Source organism: Erithacus rubecula (assembly GCF_903797595.1).
Source record: "Erithacus rubecula genome assembly, chromosome: 6".
NCBI lineage: Eukaryota > Metazoa > Chordata > Aves > Passeriformes > Muscicapidae > Erithacus > Erithacus rubecula.
The window spans coordinates 10675058-10689322 of record NC_136688.1 but is presented as its reverse complement, the minus strand read 5'-3'; the positions used below and the strand labels follow the sequence as shown (position 1 = coordinate 10689322).

Sequence of the window (14265 nt, the reverse complement as noted above, 5' to 3'; positions counted from 1 at the left end):
AAAGTTAGCACCTAGAGATAAAAGAAACAATGGGAGGGATTACACTGATTGATTAATGGAAAAAGAGATTTGCCTTTACAAATAAACTGTAGGTTTGCTGGTAAATAAAATTGGGTAACAGAAGATGAAAGAAGCAACGGGGAGGGGGAAAACTGAATTCTACAAGAATTAAAAATTAAAAGGGATGGTTATACATTAGAGGGGAATGTCAGGTATCAGGCGTTCCGGGAAGTCTGTGCCTCTCGAGTACCTCAGCCAATGGGGAAAGAGAGAGGGAAAAGCAGCCGGGAAATTAGGATAAAAAGGGAGGCTGCGTCCTCCAAAAATTCGAGAGATCCCAGGGGAATGCCCCATGGCCTCTCCCTTTATTCGAATAAAGCAAAAAGGACTCCTCTGTCTCCTTTTTGGACATAAACCTCTGGTGTTTGTGGATTAATTTCCCTTACAATTTGGGGGCTTGTGTCCGGGATATTTCCACCGTCCGGGGCGGCAGGCAGCGGTGGAGCTGAAGGCGCGCCTCACCCAGTTTCGGTGATCAGCTCCCCGGGGTGCTGGCTGGCACCGGGCGATCGATTGGGTTCCCGAGACTGTCCAGGAGACAGACGAGTGGCGGACCAGGGGTCCATGAAGCGTCCACAGGGAAGGACCACTGAAAATCTCACCGGTGAGTAAAATGGGATCCTCGGGGAGCAAACCTGGGAGGGCGCCCATGGAGGGCAGCACAGGTACACCTGGGAGGGCACCCATGGAGGGCAGCACAGGTGAAATGGGGAACCCATGGAGGGTTGGAAGGGTGAAGCCGGGAAAGGGACACTGCAAAAAGGATCCCATAATACCCCTGGAGAGTCCCTTGGGGAGAATGCTGAGGTCTTGGGACAGATTGTGTGTTCACCCAGGAGTAACTAGGGAAATAATGGTAAAATATTGCTATTTTGTGTGGCCGGAGTATAAATTGGAAAAGGGGCTTTTGTGGCCATGTTCTGGATCAGATAAAATTCATTTGTGTCATATTCTGTGGCGGTATTTATAGGAGAATTGGAAAGGATGGATTGAAAGGGAATGTGGATTAATATGGGTTAGACAAGCAACAGGAGAAATCTATGTGTTAAGAAAAAGAAATGGAGAAGAGGAAAAAGGAGAGGAGGATGAAAATGGTGAGGATTGGGATGTTTTTCAGCACCTTCCCCCGCCTTGTCCTCTAGTGTTGCCAGCTGACCCAGGGCCAGCTGCAGGTCCCCTGTATCCTCAACTTCCAGAGCAAAGGGATCATGGAAATGTTATTCCTACAGCCCCACCTGAGAATAATGATGTTACAGGGGGAAGGGAGCAGCATGTGGTATCACCCCCTAGAACTAGAAGAGGAACTCAATTTAGGGCATCAGAAACCCCCCAAGAGGCAGGGGTACACCAGATGCCACTCCGTCAAGTTCCTTTGGGGGGTCAAGGAGGAGGATTTGGGTTTGTGATTGTACCACTTACTACCCAGGATATAAGAAGGTTGAAAAAATAATTACCCCCATATTTAGATGATCCAATAGGGGTGGGGGAAAAGATAGAAGAATATTTGGGAAATGCGGATTATACATGGAAGGATTGGGATTTTCTGTTGGGAATTTTGTTTGGGTCATCAGAGAAACGAATGATTTTGCAGAAAGCTCGGCAGCTGTGGGAGGATGAACATCCACAAGCAGCAGGGGGGGCTGGACCCAATGCTCCTACTGTGGATGATGCTATCCCCCAGGCAGACCCTCAGTGGGACCCAAATAACCAGGCTAGCTTGGCTCGCCTCCGTGATTACCATGCTTATCTGATCAGGGCAATCAAGTCAGCTGCTTCCAAAGCTAAGAATGTAGCTAAGGCTATGTCATTAGAACAGGAGAAACAGGAAAGTCCCTCTCATTGGTTGGAGAGGATTACGGACGCCTTGAGGAAACATGGGGGGATGGATCCTGAGGGGCCAGCCTTTGACACATTGCTGAAAGTGCAATTTGTTACTAAGGCTTGGCCTGATATAAGGAAAGGAGTACAAAAAGATGAAGAGTGGCAAAATAAGCCTCTGGAAGAATTGGTTAGAAAAACACAGCAGATATATGTAAGAAGGGATGAGGAAAAGGCAAAGGCTAAGGCAAAGATGATGGCAGAGTTTTTGCAGCCCCGGAAGAACAAACTGCAGGGTCCAAGGGGTCCTCCTGGACAGAGGGGCCGGGGTCGGCCACAGGGAAGTGGCAGAGGCATTCCCTCTTCAGCAGGGGAAAGCCAACCCAAACCACCGCTGGGGAGGAACCAGTGTGCTATTTGCAGGGCAGAAGGGCATTGGAAAAATGAGTGTCCGCAGAAACAGCTGGACCCTCAGGAGGAGGAAGTCCAGAGGATAATGGAAATGGATTGTTAGGGGTGTCCAGGGCTCCTATTATACCAAGGACCCACCACTCAGGAGCCCTTGATAACTTTTAAGGTGGGTCCGGATCGAGAGGAGGTGTGTTTTTTGGTAGACACAGGGGCCTCCTGATCCATCTTAAATTTTATACCTAGGCAGGGAAAATTGTCAAAAAGATCTGTGGTTATTCAAGGAGTGAGTGGAAAGGATGAGCGAGTGTATTTTATTCAACCACTGTTAATCGATGTGGGGGACAAGTTTGAACTGCATGAATTCCTTTTGTTCCTTATTGTGATTGTAATTTACTGGGAAGAGATCTGATGGCTAGAATGGGAATGCAAATTAGTATTGAAAGAAGTGAAACAGCGTCCAAAACTGTAGTATCTTTGTGTAAAATATCTGAGAAGGCTTATACTGAAATAAATCTGGAAGTGTGGGCAGCCCCAGGGAAATATGGAAAACTAGATATAGAACCTCTCCAAATTACTTTAAAGCAACCGGGACAAGTGGTGTCTAAAAAGCAATATCCTCTTTCAAGGGAGGGAAAGAAGGGGTTACAGCCTGTTATTGAGTCCCTGCTAAAAGCAGGTCTTTTGGAGCCGTGTATGTCTCCTTATAATACCCCTATCCTGCCGGTTAAGAAACCAGATTGAACATATAAAATGGTGCAGGATTTAAGAATAATAAATGAAATTGTCAAACCAAGGTATCCCACAGTTCCGGATCCATATACAATCCTGAATCAGATCCCTTCTTCACATCGGTATTACTCTGTACTGGATTTAAAGGATGCTTTCTGGGGGTGTCCGATTACAGAAGATAGTAAACAATATTTTGCCTTTGAATGGGAACGGGAGGAAAGAGGGAAGATGATAAAACAACAGTTGACATGGACCGTCCTTCCCCAGGGATATACAGAGTCACTGGTTTTGTTTGGACAAGCTTTGCAGAAAATATTAAGAGAGTTTACTCCACGCTCCGGAGTTAAGCTGTTGCAGTATGTTGATGATTTGCTGTTATCAGGAGAGCAAGAAAAGGTGGTTGAAGAGGCTACTGTAAAATTGCTTAATTTCCTTGCAAAAAAGGGACTTAGAGTGTCCAAAAAGAAAGCTCAGTTAGTAGAAATGAAGGTCAAATATTTGGGACACATTCTGACTGAGGGGTTACGGTGTATTGACCCAGAAAGAATAAAAGGGATTTTGCAAATACCATTATCCCAGACTAAAAAGGAGCTACGGCAATTTTTAGGGTTGGTGGGGTACTGTAGAGCCTGGATCGAGGATTTTTCTGTTGTGGCTAGACCTTTATATAACTTCTTAACCCAAAACAGTCCTAATGTCATGGTATGGACCCCGGAAGGAGAGCAAAGCTTTAGAAAATTAAAAGACAAATTAGTTAACGCCCCAGTCTTAGCTCTTCCAGATGCAGAAAGGGGATTTCAACTACATGTGGATGTTAAACTGGGACATGCTAAGGGAATTTTGGTACAAGAGCATGGAGGGACACGAAGACCTGTCGCCTATTTCTCTAAATTGTTAGACCCAGTGGACAGAGGCTGGCCCCACTGTCTGCAGAACTGCGCAGCCACAGCTCTGATGGTGGCTGAGGCACGAAAGCTGACAAGGGGAGGGTATCTAATTGTAAAGGTTTCACATCAGATTAAAGCTTTGTTAACTGAGAGAGCCTCTAAGTGGATGACGAGTGCTCGATTATTACAGTATGAATCTTGTTTAATGGAACAGGAGGATTTAGAATTTAAAAATGGGGAAAATTTTAATTCAGCCTCCTGTTTGAATGGCCCCGAAGAAAGGGGGAGACAGTAGGAAAGCCATGATTGTATCCAGGTTATAGATCTCCAGACTAGAGCTAGGGAAGATTTGAGAGATAATCCCTGGCCTGAGGGAGAGAATGTGTTCATCGATGGGTCATCAAGAGTAATAAACGGGAAGCGTTTTACAGGATACTCTATCGTGAATGGCAAACTGCCCACCTGGTCAGCCCAGACAGCTGAGCTGTATGTGCTGATCAGAGCCTGTGAGTTATACCGGGATAAGACAGTGAATGTTTTTACCGATTCTAAATATGCTTATGGGGTGATACATGCATTTGGGAAACTGTGGGAAGAACGAGGTTTATTAAATTCTAGGGGAAAGACGTTAGCCCATGAAAACTTACTCTCTCACCTATTGGAGGTAGTGAATTTACCAAAAAGGGTGGCAATAATCCACATTAAGGGGCATCAGGCAGGGTACTCAGAGGAGGCAATAGGAAATTGATTGGCTGATGAAGCAGCTCGGAAATCTGCATTGTTGCCAGAAATCTCTAAGATCCTCCCCTTACTCCCAGTAACTGCACCGCTGCCAGAGAATCAGTCTTTCCCACCAGAAGAACTAGAGATAATTAAAAAGAGTTGGGCAGAAGAAAGAGGAAACAATTGGTTTACAAGGGATGGGAGGCAGTGGATCCCAAAAGCTCTGGCCTTACAATTGTTAAAACAACTTCATGAAAGGAGTCATTGGGGCTCTCGAGGGTTGGCAGAAGCCTTCCTAAAAATGTATGCTGCTGTGGGTCTTTTTAGCTTGGCAAAACAAGCTATTGAGGGTTGTTTGACTTGTGCTAAAACCAATAACAAAGTTACAAAGAAACTTGCCAGGGGAGGGAGGCCTTGGGCTGTACGTCCCTTCCAGAGATGTCAGGTGGATTTCACTGAAATGCCCCGAGTGGCAAGGTTTAAATATCTTCTGGTAATAGTATGTCAATTAACAGGCTGACCAGAAGCATTCTCTACTGTTTCAGCAACTACAGGATCAGTTGTTAAAGTATTTCTGGAACAAATAATTCCAAGATATGGAATTGTGGAAGCAATAGACTCAGATAGGGGAACTCATTTTACAGGAAAAATTCTTCAAGGAGTTATGGCTGCTTTAGGGATACAATGGAACCTGCACACCCCCTGGCACCCCCAAAGTTCGGGTCGGGTTGAAAGAATGAATGGAGAAATAAAGAAACACCTTCTGAAGCTGGTGATAGAAACCAAGATGCCGTGGGTACGGCTCCTGCCCCTGGCTTTGGCAAGAATAAGGGCCAGACCCAGGGAAGATATTCAATTATCTCCCTTTGAGTTAATGTTTGGAATTCCTTATCCTTGCAACTCTCAGCCTAGTGGGGGGATAGAGAACATTATGTGTCTCAGGTACTGTCTCTTGTGAAATCTCTTTGACAGGAGGCTCAGCTGGCACAGACCCTGCCTTTGGACTTTGCTGTTCACAACATCCAGCCAGGAGATTGGGTCCTAGTTAAGGAGTATAAAGAAGCACCACTGGTGGTGAAGTGGCGTGGACCTTTCCAGGTGTTGCTGACCACAGAAACAGCCGTCAAGACAGCTGAACACAGGTGGACCCAGCCCACTCGGGTCAAGGTCTCTAAGGCCCCAGAGATTTGGACATCTCAGCTGGAGGAGGACGGGAAGCCGCGACTGACACTCCGCAGGGGCGGACTGGAGCAGTAGCAAGTGCGTCGACATCAAGGGAAGCCTCGTGTGCCTACCCACGGACTGCCTGCTGAAATAAGTTTGTATGGGCATCCCACCTCTCGGATCTCCAGTCACTGGGGGGCCAGCCCTTTGCTGTCACTGTTTTCCTTTATATTAAGCTGTTTCTGTGCCTTCACTCACCACAGGTGCAGAAGACAACGTGAAAGTAAAAATTAGGTTAGGGAATTACATAACCCAGTTAGAATGTTTCTCTTAGTGATCTTACCTTTATACTGTCAGTTAGGATGGGGCCAGGAATGGGAAAATAAGTTTTTAACCTTAGGAGAAGAAGTAGCAAAAACCTTTAACCTTAGCAATTGCTGGGTCTGTGGGGGGCCAGGAGGATCTGAAAACTGGCCATGGGTGGCCAGCCCAGTCGAACCTAAATGGTGGGTTAGCACCCTGAGTGAAGTCCATAATGGAACAGGATTCTGGGATGAAGAAGGAAGTCCATGGCAGCTTCATTCTTCTGAAAGAGGCACTTATTGTCTAAATAGAACAGGAAGCATATACGTGGGGAAAAGTGTTTGTGACTGGACTTTATCTTTGGGTTTAGATTGTTGGACCCCCAAATGCCTTCCTTATGATTGTTATCAGGGCAGATGGGATCAAACTCATGTTAAGCTCTCAAATGGTAGCTGGGTAAAGTGTTCCTACCATACTTACCAGAAAGATTTGGAAGGCTGTAAAGCAGTGGGGAGAGATAAGTTTTTTGACTCCTTATTTTTAAGCTGCCCCCGAGATAATTCCACAAGTAGGACACATGTTGTTCGTGACTATCAGTGGAAGTGGCAACACCGGAATGGAACTCAAACTCTTTTTAGCAGGTTCTGGTCCCAATCTAATAAAACAGATCTGGGATGTAACTGCAGCTGGAAACCTCATGTGGGAGCATGGAAGTGCAAATACCGTGATTCTTATGGTGGGGCAACTATTCTTGGGGGACCACTAGGCCCAGGAAGCAAGCTGTATTTTGACCCCCCAGTAGATCATGAAAATTGGGAAGGTCCCTTTGCCAACAGGACATGGGCTTTAAAGGGGCATTACTGGATTTGTGGCCAATATGCCTATCGCAGGTTACCCCCAAACTGGTCAGGAATATGCTATGTGGGGTATATCAGACCTCTGTTCTTTCTGCTACCACAAGTTCAGGGAAACCAGTTAGGAATCAAGGTATATGATGATCTAATCAGGGAAAAGCGGTCAATTGATGTATCCTTGGCTGGGGGAGCACCCAAAAGTAGGGTAATGATGAGTGGCCACCTGAACGAATCATACAACACTATGGCCCAGCCACTTGGACTCCTAGTGAATTAATATCAGGTGCCAGAGAACCCATTTATAATTTAAATCGGATAATCAGGTTACAAGCTGTCTTTGAAATAGTAAGTAACCAGACAGCTACAGCTCTTAACCTTCTTGCTGACCAATCTACTCAGATGAGAAATGCAATATTTCAACACCGGATGGTATTAGACTACTTATTAGCAGAAGAAGGGGGCATGTGTGGCAAATTAAATGACTCAAACTGCTGTTTGCAAATAGATGACAATGGAAAGGTGGTGAAACAAATAGCAAAAGGAATAAGAAAGTTAGCTCATGTACCTGTCCAAACATTGAAAGGATGGGAATGGGACATGTTTTCATGGCTACCTGGTGGTGGGTTAAACAACTGCTTTTTTTCCTCTTATGTGCTGTAGAAACTCTAATCTTTTTACCATGCATGATCCCTTGCTTAATACAACTTATTCAACATGTGATCAAGGGGATGCAGGTTATAGCCATGCCTACTGACCCAGAGATGGCAACAAAAGGACAGAAATTGATGTCATTGCAAATAATTGCAAAACCAAAAAGGACACAAGAACAAGAAATTAAGGCAATGATAGCTAAAGTTTGTAAAGACAATTACTAAAAATAAAAGAGGAGGGATTGAGAGGAATGTTACATTTGTCTTTACAAACAAACTGTAGATCTGTTGGTAGGTAAAGTTAGCACCTAGAGATAAAAGAAACAATGGGAGGGATTACACTGATTGATTAATGGAAAAAGAGATTTGCCTTTACAAATAAACTGTAAGTTTGCTGGTAAATAAAATTGGGTAACAGAAGATGAAAGAAGCAACGAGGAGGGGGAAAACTGAATTCTACAAGAATTAAAAATTAAAAGGGATGGTTATACATTAGAGGGGAATGTCAGGTATCAGGCGTTCCGGGAAGTCTGTGCCTCTCGAGTACCTCAGCCAATGGGGAAAGAGAGAGGGAAAAGCAGCCGGGAAATTAGGATAAAAAGGGAGGCTGCGTCCTCCAAAAATTCGAGAGATCCCAGGGGAATGCCCCATGGCCTCTCCCTTTATTCGAATAAAGCAAAAAGGACTCCTCTGTCTCCTTTTTGGACATAAACCTCTGGTGTTTGTGGATTAATTTCCCTTACACTTATAACCACACATAGATGTTAAAAGGCTTTTATCTAACACATAAACATCATATTCCTAGAATTTATTTCATGTGTCAACCTCCCGCTGGAAGTATTTTTATGATCCTGGAGGATCATTCAGAGGGGTCTCTGGCAGTCATATTCACTGAGTGCTGCAATATTAATGGTGACCTTGAATCATTAAAACCAATATGTTCACAGACAAAGACTCTGTAACTAACTAAAGTTAGAAAGTGGTTTGTTTATTAAGACACGGGTGGGCTGCACAAGGGTAATCCCATAGAGACTTGGCAGTCCCGTACAAGGTTCCTTGCCCTTTATTTATTTCCCAATATCTTATATTCCATACATACAGATAACTCCAGGAAGTCCCATCCCTGCTCCATATTAAAGTGAGGATGATAGTCCATAAGGTGTGCATGGTTCTGCTCTTCAACTGGGTCAGTGGTCTTGAAAGATGAAGTAAGGAAGGTCTTCATCAGGTCACTGTGACTGTCTGGCAGGGGAGGGGAGGGGAAGGGAGGGGAGGGAAGGGGAGGGGAGGGGAGGGGAGGGGGGGGGGGGGAGGGGGGGGGAGGGGGGGGGGAAGGGGAGGGGAGGGGAGGGGAAGGGAGGGAAGGGAAGGGGAGGGGACGAGCACAGTTATGCTTCCTTGGGCCCCGGGGAGGCTTTGGCAATGATCCTGGAGCACTTCCTGGAATGAGAGTTACAACTGAGCAGCGCCCAGCTTCCTTGCAGTGCCACCAGCACTACCTGCATCCCTCTACTGCTGGAGGGACCATCACCCCTCAGGGAAGAGAAAGGAGGAATTGTAAAAACCTGCCGAGAGGGAAAGCTGTTGGAGAATGGGACATTCTTTAAGGAAGGAATTTTTCTCATCAGGAGGAAATGACAAGCCATTTTCATTTAGAGCTTTTGACAAAAGTCACTTCCTCTGCAGAAAAAAAAAAAAAAAAAAAAAAAAAAAAAAAAAAAAAAAAAAAAAAAAAAAAAAAAAGAGAAGAGATAAATATCTCAGAGGAAGTGAAACTGTGACGTAGACAAAGATGCAATTTCCTACTCTCCCGTGACTCGATTGAGTCTGGGGGATCAAAAGTTTGACAGGGCACCGAGAGCAGGACATGAATGGGCAACTCCTGGGGATCTGGGCACTTTCTCCTTCTTCATGTTACTGATCTGAAAGGAGCTGCTTTAGGAAATTGATCCCAAAGGAGCAAGAGATTCCAGGAAGCATCACTGATCTGCACAGACCCCCTTTGCCTGCTACTGCCCCACAGTGAACAGGTCAGTGCAATGTTTTCCTTCCTCCCTCCCCCACCTTCCTCTCCTCCAGCAGCTGCTCTGTTCTTCCCACCCTCTCCTGGTGACCACAGTGCCCACCCCAGGTCCCTCCTCCTCTGCCCTGTGCTTTTCTTCCACATCCTTCCCAACTTCTCCCTTCCTTCCTTTCTCATCTCACGTCTCTCCACTAAATTCCACTGCAGGGAGCTTCTGAGGAGCTGCATGGTCCATCCCTGGATTCTCCAACCACTGACTCCCATCCACTCTGACCACAGCCAGGGGCCACATCCCACTGCCTGCCCAGTGTCCATCCATGGAGGTGACCACCATGTCCTCATCTCCTGCCTCACCCACTGAAGAGGACAATCTCTGTGAGATAGATGTCACTGATGTGGCCATACACAGTGTGACACTGCTCATCTGCCTCTGTGGGCTGGCTGGGAATGGGGCTGTCATCTGGTTCCTGGGATTCCGTTGTGTGTACAGGAACATCACCACCATTCCCATCCACATCTTGACTTTTATTGACTTCCTCTTCCTACTCGTATTTGTCTCCTCCTCCCTGCTATTCCTGCTGGAGGATGTGTCCTGCTCTGTCATCATGCCCTTGCTGTATGTGTGGCTCCTTTTCTATCTGTCTCTGTTTTACAACAGCACATGTCTGTACATACTAACATGCTTCAGCATCCAGAGGTGCAGGTCCATGCACTGCCTGCTCTGGCAGTGCTGCCACCCTCCCCAGCACCTCTCGAAGGTGCTGTTAGCCCTGTTGTGCGCATTTGGCATCATTGCCTTCGCTCTCTTTGCCACATGGCTTTCCCTGTGTGCATCCCAGCTATCTGTGCAGTGCCGAGTGTCTTCTATCTTCATGCACACCTTTGACCTCCTCCTCTGTGTTCCCTTCATTCTCATTTCTAGCACAATGCTCTGCATTAAGATCATGTCTGACTCCCAGCAGCAGAAACCCAACAGCCTTGACATTGTTATCTGCCTCTCTGTGTTCCTCACTCTGCCCCTCAGCCTCAGGAATTTACTGCAGGCATTCGGTTATATCATTTTCCCCTCCCAGGTGGTTTTTCTGCTCATCTGCATCAACAGCAGCATCAAACCCTTCATCTACTTCTTGGTAGGGAGGTGCTGGAAGTACTGTTCTGTGGAATCCCTTCGGCTCTCCCTCCATAGGATCTTTGAGGAGAAGGAAGGAAGAACTACCTGCAGACATTATGCCTGCAGGCAAACGGGGATCTGTGCCTGTTGATCCCTTCCACTACACTGCTGAAGGACCTTGGCACAAGTTTCCTTGAGCCTCCTGATGAATAAATACCCACAGTGTCACCCTTTCTGTGCTGGTGCATCCCCTCTCTCTGAGAAATGCTCCTGAGGCATCAGCCTTGAGGAGCAGCCACTGGGCTCAGCTCCTCTGCAGCTCATCAGAAACATCCTCTGCTCCCAGGAACTGCTGCTGTACAGCAACCTTCTGGGTTCTATGGACAGCCTTGGAAATTATTTTACTTCCCTAAATGGCACAACATCTCTGTTCTCACACTTCCACAGAAAGTTGCCAGCTCAAAGTGTGGCCAGGATGAAACTTGGTTGGGACTGACGCCCATCTCTTGGGGCCCTGTAAAGAGTGGTCCAAAAGGAGACCCTTGGACATCTCCTGGGCCCAGCAGTGTGTAAATCTCGCCTGTAGGCAGGGCTAAGTCATGACACATCTTTTCAGCTAATTGTTGTTCAGTGTAATGTCTTTGCTAAAATGTCAATTTTAAGGTGTAAGAGCATGAATGGCTGGGAGAAGCAGAGACACTGCTCATGGTCCTAGGTAGAGAAGGGCAGGAGTGGGGCTGTCCTAGGGGACAAGGCAGCCTCAGGGCAGGTCTGGAGGTTGTCAGTGGTGTCTGGAAGGGTTGGAGGGTTCTGAAAGGGCCTGGAGGATGTTGGGAATGGTCTGGATTCTATCGGTCCCAAATGTCCTGGCTGGAGAGCATCAGAGCCCGATGGGCATCACTTCAAGGTGGGGAGCGGGGATGGGATGGGATGGGATGGGATGGGATGGGATGGGATGGGATGGGATGGGATGGGATGGGATGGGATGGGATGGGATGGGATGGGATGGGATGGGATGGGATGGGATGGGGAATGGAGATGGGAATTGGGAGTCATACCAGAACCACCCAGAATAAAATTCCTAACACAATGAAACACCTCAGGAAGATGGAATTCTTCACCTCCATGAACACACAGAAGGATCTCTCCTTGTTCTGCATGTAGTGAGACTTTACAATGGGTTTCCTCCATTGCAATCACACACAGCCATTAAAGTATGTTTCTTATCTAATACATAAACTTCACCTTCCTAGGATTTATTTCCATGAATTCACCTCCTTCTCAAAGTCCTTTCACAGCCCTGGAGGATCATCCAGAGGTGTCTTTGGTGTATTCACTGAATGCTGTGATATTAAAGGTGACTTTGAATTAACATTTCCTTTCCCCATGTGCTCTTGCCTCTTGTTACAGAACTCACCCCAAAACCGCTGCAGGCCTCTTCATCTGTTTCTCCACTGGCTCCAGCCACATTTACCATCCTGTGTTCTCCTGTGGAGCACAGGGGAGCTGGGCTTTCCTCCTCCTTCCTCCTGAGTCCCAGAACTCTACAGCCATGAGGAGCAGAGACACTGACAAATTCCCAGGTGGAGCTGTGCAGGATCAGGGCTGTTGGGGAGAAAAGGGAGCCCCAGGGACAATCTGGGATGTTGGAGGCAATTTTGTAGGGGTCAGGAGATAGTCAGAAGGGGGCTGGAGGTGATCTGGATGGCAGCAATCCCAAATCTCCCCACTGGAGGACAGCAGAGCCTGACCCACCACGCTTGGAGTGGTGGAGCGGCTGCCCTCAGGGAAACCTGTGGGATGCAATAGGATTGGGTGATGATGGAGAGAGAGGTGGGGATGGGGATGGGGCTTGGCTCCAGAGAGTAGAATAGGATGGCTATAAGACAGGGAGCAGCTCAGTTGTTCTTCCTTGGGCCCAGGGAAGGCTTTGGCAATGATTCCAGAGCTCTTCCCAGAATGGGAGTTCTATCTGACAAGTGGCTAGATGCTTCACCAGCACTGTCAGCACTGCCAGCATTCCAGTGCCACCAGCACCACCAGCAACCCACTGCTGCTGGAGGAACAATGAGCCCTCAGGGAAGAGAAATCTGGAATGGTAGAAACTTGTGGAGAGTGGGAAGTTAGTTGGAGAATGGGAAATTCTGCAGGAAAGGAATGTTTCACATCAGGAGAAAATGAGGAGCCATTTGCAAAATATTTCATTTCAAGCTTTTGAAAAAGTAATTTCCTCTGTTGGGGAAAAAAAAAAAAAAAAAAAAAAAAAATACAATAAGTAACTCTGAGGAAGAAAAACTCTGATGTATACTAAGATGCAATTTCTGACTCCCCCGTGACTCCACTGAATCTGCAGGAGCAACGCCACGACAGGGCACAGTGAAAGCCAGCAGGATGGGACTGGGGAGCTCCTGGTGATCTGGGCACTTTTTCCTTCACATTACTGACCTGAGAGGATCCACTTTAGGACATGGATTGTAAAGGGCAAGAGGTACCAGGAAGCACCGTTGATCTGCAGAGATCCCTGTAACATGCTGCTGCCACACAGTGAATAGATCAGTGCAATGTTTTCCTTCCTCCCTCCCCCCCCTTCCTCTCCTCCAGCTCTGTTGCTGCCATCTCTCCTGGTGACCACAGTGCCCTTTCCAGTTGCTCCTTCCTCTGCCCTGTGATTCCCTTCTGTCCTTCATGCCAAAGAGCCCAACCCCCCCACCTCCCTCTCTCCACCCTCAAGTCCCTCTGTCCTTCTCCCCTGCACATTTCACTCATCCCCACTGAATCCTTCCCACTGCAGGGAGCTGCTGAGGAGCTGTGTGGTCCATCCCTGGATTCTCCAAGCACTAACTCAAATCCATTCTGACCACAGCCAGGGGCCACATCCCACTGCCTGCCCAGTGTCCATCCATGGAGGTAACCACCATGTCCCCATCTTCTGCCTCACTCAGTATAGGAGACAATTTCTGTGAGATAAATGTCACCAACGTGGCCACACACAATGTGACACTGCTCATCTGCCTCTGTGGGCTGGTTGGGAACAGGGCTGTGCTCTCTTTATTCAGCACCAGCTAATTCACTGGCCTGCTGGCCGACCTGACTTCTGCTCACTTGCTCTTTCTTCTCTTCACAGTCCCCTCCACCCTGCCCTACCTGGTTGTTGGAGGTTGAGTGTTTTTCTATTACTGTGTCAATTTAAAGAATTTTTCCCATTATCGTGCCAATGGAGCTGGCTGGGTTAGACCCAGGATCTCTGATGACTCCAGACAAAAGGGGTCGGTGGGAATGGATTCCGGAGGGGCCTCTCATGCTTCCGGGGTGGGACTCGTGTTTCCAGCAAGCTCGGAGGAGGACGCCCCCATCTCCAGCCCATGTGGCTGAACACAGGAGAGCCAGACCCTCTGTGATCACCTGCCCTGCATCTGCCCCGTTCCAGCCTCCTGCCTCTGCAGACACAGCTGATCCCCCGGACACACACGGTGAGCGAGGAGCCGCCGCTCCAGCCCGTTCCAGCCCGGGACCAGCGTGGCTGCCGCCCCCT

General features: G+C 47.5%; 1 protein-coding gene and 1 pseudogene across 6 annotated transcripts in view; both read left to right on the top strand.

Annotated features, from left to right (window-relative positions):
* LOC306803421 (mas-related G-protein coupled receptor member H-like) overlaps positions 1-10988 on the top strand; it is an 87209-nt gene extending 76221 nt beyond the window's left edge. For 4 of the 5 annotated variants that reach the window (XM_079308821.1, XM_079308820.1, XM_079308819.1 and 1 more), the window contains one exon: positions 9830-10988. In XM_079308821.1, the coding sequence (XP_079164947.1) occupies positions 9940-10884 (945 nt within the window). In that variant the 5' untranslated portion in view covers positions 9830-9939 and the 3' untranslated portion in view covers positions 10885-10988. Of the gene's footprint in view, positions 1-9319; positions 9630-9829 lie in introns of those variants that run through there. The other variant, XM_079308822.1, reaches the window with a different exon arrangement.
* Positions 1-14265, top strand: part of LOC306803424 (mas-related G-protein coupled receptor member H-like) — a 100177-nt pseudogene that overhangs the window by 55593 nt on the left and 30319 nt on the right. The window lies entirely within an intron of this gene.